General features: G+C 43.9%; 1 protein-coding gene across 1 annotated transcript; it reads right to left on the bottom strand.

The window, feature by feature from the left end:
* Positions 1-711: 711 nt before the first annotated feature.
* On the bottom strand, positions 712-13,085 carry LOC308059603 (uncharacterized protein). The gene is made up of 2 exons (XM_080377199.1): positions 8,214-13,085; positions 712-834 (listed from the first exon to the last, which is right to left on the bottom strand). The coding sequence occupies exon 1, from the start codon at positions 11,794-11,796 to the stop codon at positions 10,372-10,374; it is 1,425 nt and encodes a 474-aa protein (XP_080233325.1). The 5' UTR covers positions 11,797-13,085; the 3' UTR covers positions 712-834; positions 8,214-10,371.
* Between the last annotated feature and the right edge of the window lie 330 nt (positions 13,086-13,415).

Here is a 13,415-nt window from a genome sequence, read left to right as displayed (position 1 = left end):
AACTAGAACAAAGAGCTGTTTCAGCCATGTAAAATTAGGTAGCCAAGAAGTGAGCTTTTCCCAGAGGTCAAAAAACCCAAACAATGCATCATCTAGGTATACCTGATGTAAGACTTTTGCATGATCCCAAATTTTCTGAATGACAGTTTCTACTTTACCTGATTCGTGCACATAAGTGCAACAGCTAGTATTAATCAAGGTGACATATGGAATTAAACTCTGTTGATGTACGGAATTAGACTCTATAACTCAGAAGTTATAAAGTAGGTATGTTTATTGCACGCAGATGCACGGGGATCACTCCTCCACAAGCGTGCATACCCGAAGTGAAGAACCATCTCACATTTATACACTAAAACAAATGAATATTCAATTAACGCCTATACATATTTGTTACCTAAACCCGCTTACTCTCGCTTCGTATGTTCATTAGCTTATCAGTCCATTGCCTGGAACGTGGTGGTCTTGCAGGTTTGTGGGTGATTCATGTTCTTGTGACCATCCGATCGTCTCCTTGAGTCTCCAGCAAGGAGCTGTCTTCTCCAGCAAGGAGACTTAGCACTCCCTCCCTCTAGATAGCATTGGAATCTCTCTCATCCTTTTCTCATTCTTTTTTTAAATAGCCCCTTTGTTAGAGAAGGAAGGGCAGGAGTCTCCTCAAAGCCGTGTGCCTATGTGACCAGACATCGCACCCATGACTAGTCACCATACCCACATTCCTAGGCAGACATACACAATCACAGTCGGTGTCCATTGTCCCCATTTCACACTATTTCTCCATATCACTGTAACTCGAAAGTTATAAAGTAGGTATGTTTATTGACGCAGATGCTCCTCCACACGCGTGCATGCCTGAAGTGATGAACCATCTCACATTTATACAATAAAACAAATGAATATTCAATTAACGCCTATACATATTCGTTACCTAAACCCGCTTACTCTTGCTTCGTATGTTAATTAGCTTATCAGTTCTTTGCCTGGAATGTGGTGGTCTTGCAGGTTTGTAGGTGATTCATGTCCTTGTGACCATCCGATCTTCTCCAGCAAGGAGAATTAGCACTCCCTCTAGATAACATTGGAATGTCTCATCCTTTTCTCATCCTTTTTATAAATAGCCCCTTTGTTAGAGGAAGAAGGGCAGGCGCCTCCTCAAAGCTGCGCCTCCTCAAAGCTGCGTGGCTATGTGACCAGACACCACACCCATGACCAGTCACCGTACCCACATTCCTTAAGCAGACATATACAATGACAATCGATGTCCATTGTCCCTATTTCACACTATTTCTCCATATCAATGGTACATACTCCTCCCATGTCAGCCGTCATTATATCCAGGGCCACCCTATTCTGAAGGACTATCTCCTGCAAGCATCTTACCTCTCAGTCTAAACTACAAAGGGCATCAACAGTTTGCTACTATTCCATTTCTGCTGAAATGCTGCAGATTATCTTGATTTAACTGATTTTTTTCTATATTTTGTGTTTATGTAACAGTTATAAAAGTATTTTGATTTTAAGAACTTAACCTCCATGATAGAATTATGTTAGCACTTATTAACAAATGACATATGAATTGCTGTGCTGCTTGTTATCCCAGACTGTTACTTGAAGTCCCTATGCTATATAGACCATAATACCCTTAGTCCTTATTCTCTAGACCATAACCAGAGCACCCAGATTCTATTGTGTATAGGATGAGTTATTGGACAGCTTGGCAACGCTGATATCCAGCCGTCCAACTTGGCAACAAAATTTACACAAAACTTACTTTTAAGGTGTCCTGAAGTGGACTACCTTCTTTATAATACTAAAAATCATACCCACAGGTAAAGACAACCCTTCCCTTATGCAAGCATAGTAACAGAAAAGGACGACACTGCAAATATTACAATTATATGCAAATTACTAACCAATCATTGTAACTGGGAGTGTATGACCTTGTCATTTTGTGTGTAAGTGTAACGTTAAGATGTACACAGGTGTGCTTGATTTGTGGAGATGCCACCAAGTGCCCAGCGCTGCAATAAAGGAGTGCCTGCTTCTTCATACTACATTGGTGTTTAGAGGTTTGATTCCTGATTTTGGTGACAGAAATATTAACTATAGCCTGCTCAAGATCTGCCACACCCAAGATGGGGAACAAGGGAGATATGAGGTATGAAGTTGTCAATCTATACCCAAATGTTGGCTAATTTGCTATACCACCTTTGAGATAAAAGTATGGTCCTGTCAGAGGATATGGTTGCAGGAACCCCAAAACATGGTATTCTCTCTTGTACCAATATTTTGGTTACCTCCCGAGCCCTGGCTGTTCTGGTCAGGAATGCTTCTGGCCAACCTGAAAAAGTATCAGTTAATAGTAATAAATATAGAAACCCCCTTTTTCTTGGGAGATTGTAAAAATCAATCTGCCATTGTTGTCCAGGTCCATTGCCTTTTCCAATTTGGCCCATCTCTGGCCTGGGATTATTCTTGAAATTAGTCTGGAGGCAAAGATTACACTGTTGAGTCACCTGTCTCACTGTGGTGTATAAATTTCTGGCCACAGTTTCTCTGATTAACTCTTTATAGGAAGCCTCTGCCCCCCAGTGCCTTTTTTTGATGTTCCTCTCTTACTAAATACCATATTAGGCAGGAGGGACTAATTTATCCTGTGGGGTGTGAGCCCACCCTTCTTTATTATATGATCCTTCTAAGTCTGTAATAGGCTTTTAATCTTCCTTGTTATGCTCTGGCTTACCTTCTAGGGAGATTTGCCTGTCAGGGATCAAAGCCCCTTCTGTTTGCACCTCTGTTTTAGCCATTCATTTTGCCTCTCTGTCCACCAGCTCATTTCCTTTTTCCAATTGCAAGCTCACTTTCTGGTGTGCCTTAATGTGCATGATTGCCACCCTCTTGGGAAGCTGGACTGCCTCATGCTTGATGTTTTTCCCTTGAGAGTTCAATAATCCTTTTTCTTTCCAGATTGCTCTGTGCACATGTACAACCCCAAAAGCTTATCTTGAGTCTGTGTAAACATTCACAACTTTGCCTTGGGCCAATTCCAAGGCGTGTTAGAGCAATTATTTCTGCCTTCTGTGCAGAGGTGTTCATGGGCAAAGGCCCTGACTCTTATATCTTGACTGGTGGTAATGGCATATCGTGTATGTCTCTTACCACTCAGGACATAACTGCTTCCATCGGTGAACCAGTTTTCTCCATAGGACTGTTTTTCAAGTCTGGGTGACTCACATACGTTGCTTCAATGGTCTCCAGGCAGTCATGATGTACTGGTTCTCTTGTGTTCCCACTAAGGAAAGAAGCTGGGTTGACAATGTTAGTAACAATAACTTCCACATAGTCCTATTCTACCAGTATGGCCTGGTATCTCAGGAATCTCTGTGGAGAAAGCCAGTGTCCGCCTTTTCCTTCTAGCACCGCAGATACTGTATGGGACACCAAAACAGTAGTTTTCTGGCCCAGGGTAAATTTTCAAGCTTCTTGGATATTTAGTATTACAGCTGCAACCACTCACAGGCATCCAGGCCAACCCTTAGCAGTTGCATCCAGCTGCTTGGAGTAGGCAACTGCTCATCGATAAGGACCCAGACCTCGTTCTAATATTCCCAAGGCAATTCCCTGTTTTTCATGGTAGGAGAGGAAAAACTGCTTACATCTCATAGCCCTAAAGCCGGGGCTGACATCAGGGCCTTTTTCAGCTATTCAAAGGCCTGCATGGCTTCCTTATTCCGTTCAAGGTGTTTCTGCTTAGTGGTTGTTAGTGCATATAGTGGTTTAACAAGCAGTCCATAATTATAGATCCACAGTCCAAATATATATCCACAGTCAACACCAGCCAGTAATTCCCAAAAAAGTTCATAACTCTTTCACTGTCTGAGGTCTCAGAGTTTGGCATACTGCCTCTTTGCAGGCCTGTCCCAAAGTCCTTTGCCCAGCACTAATTATATAGCCCAAATAAATCACTTTTCGCTGCATTACTTGGGTCTTCTTTTTAGACACTCAGTACCCTTGGAGCCCTAGGAAATTCAGTAGGCTCACCATCCAGATCATACAACTGTCTTCTGTCTTGGTGGCTATCATGATATCATCCACATATTGTAGCAATTTCCCATCTTCAGATGGGAGTTCCCAGGATTCCAAGTCCTTTGCAAGCTGATTGCCCAAGATGGTAGGGCTCTTCTTAAATCCTTGTGGCAACACCATCCAAGTGAGCTGGGTTTTACAGCCATTTTTGGGGGGTTTCCCATTCAAATGCAAATAACTTCTGGCTGGCTTCAAGGAGAGGGAGGCAAAAGAAGGCATCCTTCAGGTCTAAAACAGTAAACCATGTTAATTTGGCAGTCAATACAGTCAACAAGATATATGGATTTGCTCCTACTGGATAGAGATCTTCGGTTACTTTGTTTACAGCCCGCAAATCCTGCGCCACCCAGTATGACCTGTCAGGTTTGCAAACAGGTGATATGGGAGTGTTAAAATCCGATTCACATTCTTTCAATAATCCAAATTGTAGGAAGTTTTCTATCACTGGCCAGATTCCTTATCTTCTTTTTTTAGGAGATACTGCTTAACTCTTACCAGATGCCAGCCTTCTTTGAGTCTAACTTCAACAGGTAGAGCATTCTTCACCCTTCCAGGTACGCTGGTGACCAGTATATCTGGTTTAAAATTTCTTTGCCAATTTTTCCTTCTGCAGAGAAGCTGGTTAAAGATAAACTCAATATCTGAATGTATTGTTGATCTTTTGCTTCCAGAGTAATTTTTCCTTTTTCAAATGTAATTTTTGCACCCAACTGTTCCAACAAATCCTTCCCCAAAAGTGCCTTTGGGGAGTTGGGCATATACAGGAATTTATGGATACCCCGTTGTTTTCCTAATTTATATTTCAGAGGTTTACAAAAATAAGCCTTTTCATTTTGGCCAGTTACCCCTTTTACCATGATGCAGTCATCCTCCAGGGGCACCAAGGCTTAATTAAAACCGAATGATTTCTTCCTAGTACGGGAAGATAGATGGAACTCCTACTTTCCCTGATAGCCCTGTGAGTCCACATCTTGTTCCTGTAGTTGAGGGGGAGGCTTAAACAAATCAGTTAGATCTTTTTCTGGTACCTGGTGAATTTTGTCAGCTTTAGTGCACCTTTGCCCAATACCACATACCGAGCAGCACCGCTTCAGTTGACCCTTAAGATCTTTATTTTCTTGTTCAGGTGCAAATACCATGGGGTCCTGTGGTGGTACCATCCCACAGTTCCTCTGCCACCCTGGATAGTTTCAGAGGATGAAAAACATGTCTACATACAAGACTTCATCCCATTTTCCTTCCCTCCTTAAAAACAGCATTAGTTGTAAAAGGGTATTGTAATCCATTGACCTGTTAAGTAGCCATTTAGTTTCATTTTCCAATTTATATAAGGGCCACCACTGATTGCAATAATATTTAACAACTCTTTTTACTTTCTATACCTCCAGTCCCGACAATATCTTTCCAACGAGCAAGCACACAACCCAAGGCAATTTTTTTTTTTCAGAATTCCCATTTGAGCATTACCCATGATGTAACCTTTCACTAATTTTTTAGTCTGATTCCAGCTACTCTTCTAGTAAGTTTCCACACAAACCGCTTTTTACACTTCTTTATAGTTTTCTCCCAATCCTTTTCCCAAACATCCCAAGTTTCCAGAATCAAATTTTCTCTTCCACACACTAACTTATTTTGGAGTTTTGTAGGACTGGTGGTAGGGTGGGGTGATGATACCCAGAGCACTTCAGGCACTCTGCTATCTGCCTTTTAGAGCACAATACCAGGGCCTTTCACAAAAATAGCACTTCAGTAAGACCCAGGCTGGGTGCCAACCACTGTACCTATTATCATAGCTTCTTATATTACTGCAGACCAGACAGGGAATCACAGCTCCTTTTAAATAATATTTTTTGTTTCCCCTATTTATCCAATGTCCTCCCCCTCGTTTAAACATTCCCAGTGTTCCAACCCAAACCACCGGAGGAGTTTTGGGTTTTTCCTGTCCTGTTATCAACATAAAGAGATATTCATTCATACATACAGTATTAAAAACATGGTACACTCATACAAAACAAAGACTATTAACAAAATTCCTGGGTATTCAAACCATACAGTTAGCGTCCATCTAGCAGCTGCAAATAATGCAGTTATTAATACAAAGTGATTTTATTGCAGTTGCAAGAGGTCTGCTTACTCTTCTCCTGCCTCTTATATACCAGTCGTTAGCAGGTCCATCCTGGCTCCCAACACTGGGATGCACCAGCAACCTCAGATTTGCTCGATCTGCCCTCAAGATCACTAGCAGCCAACCCATCAGTCAGCAAATCCCTTCCTTACCATGCAGGGTGCCCTCCTCCCATACAGGGGCTGAGCTGCACGCCAGACGTCTCTGCATGATTTACGAGCTGACCCAGCCATGCGTGACTTACAGGCCCCCTCTACTAAAACATACTGTTTTCTTCTGCAGCTTCAGGAGGTTGTCCCCTCCCACGATGAGCAACCGGTAGCTGAGGCTCCTCTAAGGAAAGTGCTCAGGGTGCACTCAGGGTCATCCACTCCACAGTTGATCCTGCGGCTGAGCAGAGATCCTCCTGCCTGGCTCACCAAACCTGACGTGCAGAATCAGAATCAGACCCCACAATCTTATCACTTGTTCAGTGCCGGGCAGCATGGGAAGGGCAGGGGGGGAAGGGCAGGTGCCAGTGTTAGTCCCACCAAAGCAGTGCGCGCCTGGGGCAAGAACTTGCCTCAATTTATATAATCAAATGTTACATATACACATAAGGTTTCCAAATACATCTATACATATTCATGACCTATTCCCCCTCCCCCCCTCTTCATGTTAAAATTAGTTCAAAGAAGTCATTTCCATAAGTCCCTCCCAACTGCACTTGCATGGTGTGGTGCCTCTTGGTGGTGGTCCCCAGGATGAAGGCTTGGTACTCTCCCTCGCTCTGAACTTTTTACCTTCTCTCTTCACACAGACTCAGTTGTTCCTTTGTCTTTGTCCAAACTATAGAGTTGGTTTTGGCTAGTTCTTGTCAACTCTCCTTCAGGAGGAACTGCAGACTCCTTGCTTCAGTTAATTTACACAATGGTTAGTAAAACAAAGCATTATTTATCAACAACAATCTAGGTAATTGTTAAGCAATTAGATATACTAAAATTTCTCTAATCCCTTCCCTCAATAGCTCTGTAAATGAGCTATTGTAAAAATCTATTATTGTCACATCCCATTTTTCCACAGGATTGGTAGTCTTATCTATCCAAAAAATCATTCCACCCATCACTTTGGGAACAATGAACAGCCAGAGTTGTCCAGGACAGAATCCTACAGTCTTGCTCAGAGCTTTCCAACTACAGTTGTTATTGCTTACCAAAAATGCTACGGTATCCAAATTGAGCATTCGTAAATCAACTCTAGGTCCCAATCTAGAAGTGTCATTATCATACTGGCAATAGCCACCCTTGTTACCTGGCTTTTTCTAAAATTCCGGCCAGACTGGACTTGATTCATTAATGTAGTTCCAGTTTGGGGCCACTACCCCATATAGGGGTGTTATTAAATCACCTCTGGGAAGAGCTGCACATACCTAAAAATCAGACAAATTAGAAAGCCTTGAAATATTAAAGTTAACTGTAGGTATATGTTTTGGCTCCAGGAATAAGTTTTTGCTATAAAAGTCCCAGCAGGGTATAGATGATCAGCAGTCTTTTTGTTGTAGATGAAACTTCAGAGGGCCCATCTGTCTGGATTCCCATTGCTGTCTTGGTGCTGTTTTAACTCTTGTATGGTGAATCCAAGAAGAGACTTCTTTTATTTTGATCACTGTACGGAATGTCAGCAATACCTGGAACAGGCCTTCCCACTTAGGTTCTAGAGGTGAGCCTGGAAGAGATCTGACATACACATAATAACCCAGTACAATATTATAAACTGGTCCATCAAGTCCTCGAGCACGAGTACCCAGGATCAACTCTTCTAACTCTTGGAGTTGTTTTTGTAAACTTATTACATAGTTGGTTAAGGTCTCTGTACCGACCTGTGATGTCCCTGCCTGCACCATATAAGGTCTTCCATGCACTATTTCAAAAGGACTCAGCTTTGGGCTTGGTTCTGATGTACGGAATTAGACTCTATAACTCAGAAGTTATAAAGTAGGTATGTTTATCACACGCAGATGCACGGGGAATCGCTCCACCACAGGCGTGCATGCCCAAAGTGACAAACTATTTCATATTTATACAATAAAACAATGAATATTCAATCAACGCCTATATATAGTCATTACCTAAACCCACCTACTCTCACTTCATATGCTAATTAGCTCATCAGTCCTTTGCATTTGCACAAATCCTTCCAAGAATTGTGGGCAGGGGTCTCCGGGACGTGGGCAGTGGTCTCTGGGAGGAAGGCCATAGGTCTTCCTCATGGTGTACTTTTCACCCTTTGCCTGGAATGCGATGGTCTTGCAAGTTTGCAGTGTTCTTATCGGTCTGAGCTAATTTATGTCCTTGTCGACCATTTGTTTCTCATTCTTGTTCCTTATAGTCTCTCCCTCTAGATAACATTGGAATGTTTCTCATCCTTTTTTAAATAAGCCCTTTGTCAGGGAAAGAAAAACAGACTCCTTCCATTAGTTATTTCCTTCAAACTATATGGTTACATGACTAATTACTATACCTATATTATTTGAGTAAATATATATAATTACAATTAACTTATTATCCCTATTCTGTACTATTTCTTCATATCAGTTCCACTTCTCAGAAGAGCCAGAGGTAGCAACTGAGGCCAGGTCAATCCAGCTTCCTGCCCTAATTTTACAATTTGCAGTTTAAGGAAGTGGTTCATTTTTTCTACTTGGCCACTTGCCTGTGGCCTGTAAGGAGTATGTAATTGCCAATCTATTCCCAGAAATCTCCTAACTTGTTGACTGACCTTTGCCACAAAATGCAGTCTTCAGTCTGAGGACACAACTGCTGGGATCCCAAATACGGGTATAATTTCTTGTACCAGTGTCACTTCCCTGGATTTATTCATCCAGCAGGGGAATGCTTGTGGCCATTCTGGAAAGGCATCTGTCAAGACCAACAGGTATCAAAAAACCCCTTTTCTGAGAAGTTCTGACAAAATCAATTTGCCACTGCTGCCCAGGATAATTCCCTTTCCCTGTCTGTCCAGGCTGGGCTTTAGGTCCTGCCTTGGGACTGTTTTGTAAACAACTTCATGTTGCTGTGTTACCTGCTTAATAGTGGTATGTAAGTTTCTAGCAACCATTAGCCAGCTCAAATACTTATACAAGGCTTCTGTTCCCCAGTGGGATTTTCTATGTTCTGCTGTAACTACAGCCTATAACAATGTCAATGGTATTATTATTTTACATTGTGGTGTTCTTACTCAATTTAGCTTCCTGTATTTTTCCCCCTAAGTCTTCTATTAATTTCCGATCTTCATTAGCATACCTGGGTTCACAATCAATTTGTATTTCACCATCTAGGACTAAAGACCGCACTTCCAAATTACTTCTCTCAGCTGCTCTCTTGGCTTCTCAGTCTGCCATAGCGTTGCCCAGTTATTGAGCGGTGTTCCCTTTCTGGTAAGCCTTACAGCACATAACAGCTACCTTTTCCGGCAGCTGCACTGCTTCCAGAAGTTTAAGGATTTCTATAACTACCATCCAACTTCTTGACTGGTAAAATGGCAGGGTTTTATTCCGATTCACATTCCCTTAATAGCCCATATTTAATGAACCGTTCAATTATTGGTCAGACTTCCCTATGTTCCATTCTAAGGGGATATTGTTTAATCTTCACAGGTATTGTCCCTTGTTTAACTATTATCAGAGTGGCATTTTTTGCTTTTCCCAGTATTTCTGAGGCCCATAGCCCTAGATATATTTGATACTGGACCTCCTCAAGCACTCCCAGGCTAGCAGGAATATTTATGAGGGCCAGCCTTAAGATTTCAATTAATTGGTCATCTCCCACCCAGAGTTCCACTTTTCCTTTTTGGAACTGTATTTCTGTCTCTAATTGCTTTAATAGGTCTCGTCCCAATAGAGGCCTTGGCAAATTAGGCATATACAAGAATTTGTGTATCCCCAATTGTTTCCCTCGTTTAAACTGAGGAGGTTTTAAAAAGTATGCCTTTTCACTGTGGCCAGTAGCTCCCCTTACTGTTACAAAGTCATCATCTACAGGTGTCATTGCTTGATTTAAAACAAAAAACATTGTTCCAGTGTCAACTAAAAACTCTACATGTTGTTGCTGTCTCCCTAGCTCTAATATGACCAGTTGAACCGCTAGGATAGATTCCCCAGGTCTCCATCAATCTTCTTTAACCTATGTGTGTATCCTTCCTCTCCCTTTCCATCTCTCTGGACACTCGTTTTTCCAATGTCCCCTCTGTTTACACCACGCACATTGGTCCCTTTCCAAAGGTTTCCTAAATTCCCTAACCCCTTTGATTTCCTGTAACGCTGCTCTCAACATTTGCATTGTTTTTATTTGGTCCTGCTTTTCCCTATTGTTAAATGTTCTCCATGCCTCCTCTAGTAAAGTTTCCAAATCTCTACTTTTTGCTGGCCCCAGTTTTTTTAAGTTTCTCTGGATATCGGTTGCTGACTGTGCAACGAATAGAGACACTAGCTGTTGAATTCCTATCTCTGACCATGGGTCTAGAGAATTATTCCTCATAGCATCCCGTAATCTGTTTAAGAATTCCGAGGGCGTTTCCTCCGGACCTTGTTTAACTGCATGCAAGGATAACCAATTAATTGTTTTTGGGATAGCCTGCTCCATTCCCTTTACAACCCAGTCTCTGTAGGCTTTTAGCAATTCTCTGTGGTCCCTGTTGTTGCAGTCCCAATGTGGATCTTGTAAGGGAAAGTGTTCTTTTACATCCTCTCCCCTGCTCTTAAGTTGACCACTGGCCAGGTCTTCAGCCTTTTTTAATATTAGCTGCCTCTCAGTTTCCGTCATACAGTGTAGTAATAATTGAATATCATTCCAATCAAGATCATGCTGTTTTATCATAAAGTTCAAACATTTACTCACACCTACAGGATCATTTCGGTAGTTTTCTGCCATCTTTTTCCATACTGTAAGATCAGACAAAGATAAGGGAAGCCTTATCAAGATGGGACGCCTATATGGTCCCACTGCTTCTCCTAAGGGTGTTTGTGTCGCCACATGTTCTCTTTTACTTTTGGTGTGAGAGGATACTGGCCTATTCGGAGGGATACCCAAATCAGAGTCATCACTTTCTCTCTGTTGTGCCTGTACTGGTGGTTTATAATACTCTGGCAGGTCTTCCACCCCAGGATTCTTTGTTTTCTCCAACTTTGTACACCTGTGCCCTATGCTACAAGCCGAACAACATCTCAACTTTTCTTTTCCACCTTTCTTACTCTCTTTCTCTGAACCAGACACCATTGGGTCCTGTGGGGTTATTAATCCACAGTTTATTTGGTATTCAGGGTGATTTCGGAGAGTAAAGAACATGTCAGCATATGCTACTTCATCCCATTTTTCCTCCCTCCTTAAAAACAACTTTAATTGTACTAAGGTATTATAATTCAGTGTCCCGTTAAAGGACCATTTTTCTCCATCATCCAGTTTGTATAAAGGCCACCAATGATTACAATACTTTATCAAAGTTTTCTTATTCACACTCCCATCTGACAGTCCTCCTATTTCCTTCCAATGTGCCAGAACGCAGCCCAAAGGGCTCTTTTTCACTATTCCACCGCTCTGTTTACCTCCCATAATAGTTGTTTGGAAATCACCGTCTCTGTCGTGCCCTGCAAAACTTCCTTTCTTCGTCGCCTTGGCTAATTAAAGGAGACGGCTCGATTAAACCGATCACAGCGCCTTATCCAAGGCAGGAGGTGGCGTGCTCGCCCCACAGCGAACGTACCTGAATTCGAGACAATTTCCAAGATAAAACTCCTGCCTCCCGTTTGGAGAAATAACGTACTTACACCACTTTTACGCACTTGGCAGGAACAGACAGACAACAGTGGTGACAAACCGGGCAAGCGCCGCGTGTGTTCCAGCGGAGGGGCTGCGCTATGCCTGCCCTGCACTCCCTCCGCACTTTCCTACCGGTTCTTTACACTTCCTAAATGCCCCACATCAGCTGCTTAAGCTCGCCCGAGCGCTCGCTATCCCAGTCAGACCAGTTTCCCTGACATCGCATATACCAAAAATCCTTCCCAAATTCTACCCAAACATCTTGGTTACAATTAAAACAGCCAAAAGCAAACACCGGGTTACACGAAAAGTCTCGAGGACCACGTCTAGGACACCAAAAAGCGGCGTTTGATTCACGTTAACGCTGTGCCGGGGTCTGTCACACGCTTTGCTCGTCTCGGCCGCTCTCCCCGTGGAGGACCCGAGACGGCGGGTCGGAGCTGCACACCCGCTCCGCAGGGCTGCGCCTCACCTACTCACCGCCCGCACCTACTCACTGCCCGCAGCAGCCTCACCTTGTCCCTGTCCCGGCGGGGGTAACAACCGCGGATCGCGACTCCGCACTCGCGTCGCTAGCAGCCGCACGTCTCACCCACTCACACAAAGGGCCGTTTCGGCCATTCATTCACCCGTTCCAAAATACCAACTTGGAGTCACTTACAGAAATCATAAACCATTAGCCGTTCGCCAGAGGTCTTTTAACGTGATCAACGTGAATCAGAATGCCACGTATGGGACCAAGTCTTACAACGGATGACAAAATGGCCAAACCGCACCGCTCCGGAGAAAACCCGTTACCCCTCGAGAGGCCCCCTCCCTCTACCGCAGCGAGGAGAGCGCCCGAACTCCCATCCCCAGCCTCTCCAGGGGCCAGCACCAGCGCTCTGCCTCGCCTAGGACATCTCCTCACGGCTTACAGCTATCCCCAACCCGACCGCAACACACCCGGCCCGCCGATGGTCCCTGCGTTGATCTGGGCGACCAGGGGAGTCCTCCCGAGAAATCTCGGGGGCGCCCAGAAGAGCCCCGTGCTCAGCAGGTCCCGCAGCCAGACAGAAAAGGTCCCACCTGAGGTGCCAAAGCGACGGAATCAAACCTCGCCACCCGTGGAAGGTTACACAGTAGGGATGTTTGCTGCAGCGCTGCGTCCAAGAGGCAGCGCTCCTCCTAAGTGGCAGCGCTCCTCCTCACGCGCACGCTGCTCTCAGCCCACAGCGCACATTTATAAAGCTCGGCTGGTTTGCTCCGCCCAGTCTGCGCCTCCTGACGGGTTACTGGTTAGTTTCTTTCTCACTTCGGTTTAAAGGTACAGCTCCCCCAGCGGGGATCCGCCTCCCTCGGGGGGGGCCGTTTCAGTAGGAGGTCGCGATCTCCCACTACCACGATTACCTCATACCCTAGTACCCTTGAGT

The sequence above is a fragment of the Falco punctatus genome (genome assembly GCF_963210335.1).
Source record: "Falco punctatus genome assembly, chromosome: 2".
NCBI lineage: Eukaryota > Metazoa > Chordata > Aves > Falconiformes > Falconidae > Falco > Falco punctatus.
This window is presented reverse-complemented; position numbering and strand designations above follow the sequence as displayed.

Bases quoted from the DNA above. Each gene is read 5' to 3' on its own strand.
- LOC308059603 (XM_080377199.1), bottom strand. From the start codon at position 11,796: ATGGGAGGTAAACAGAGCGGTGGAATAGTGAAAAAGAGCCCTTTGGGC.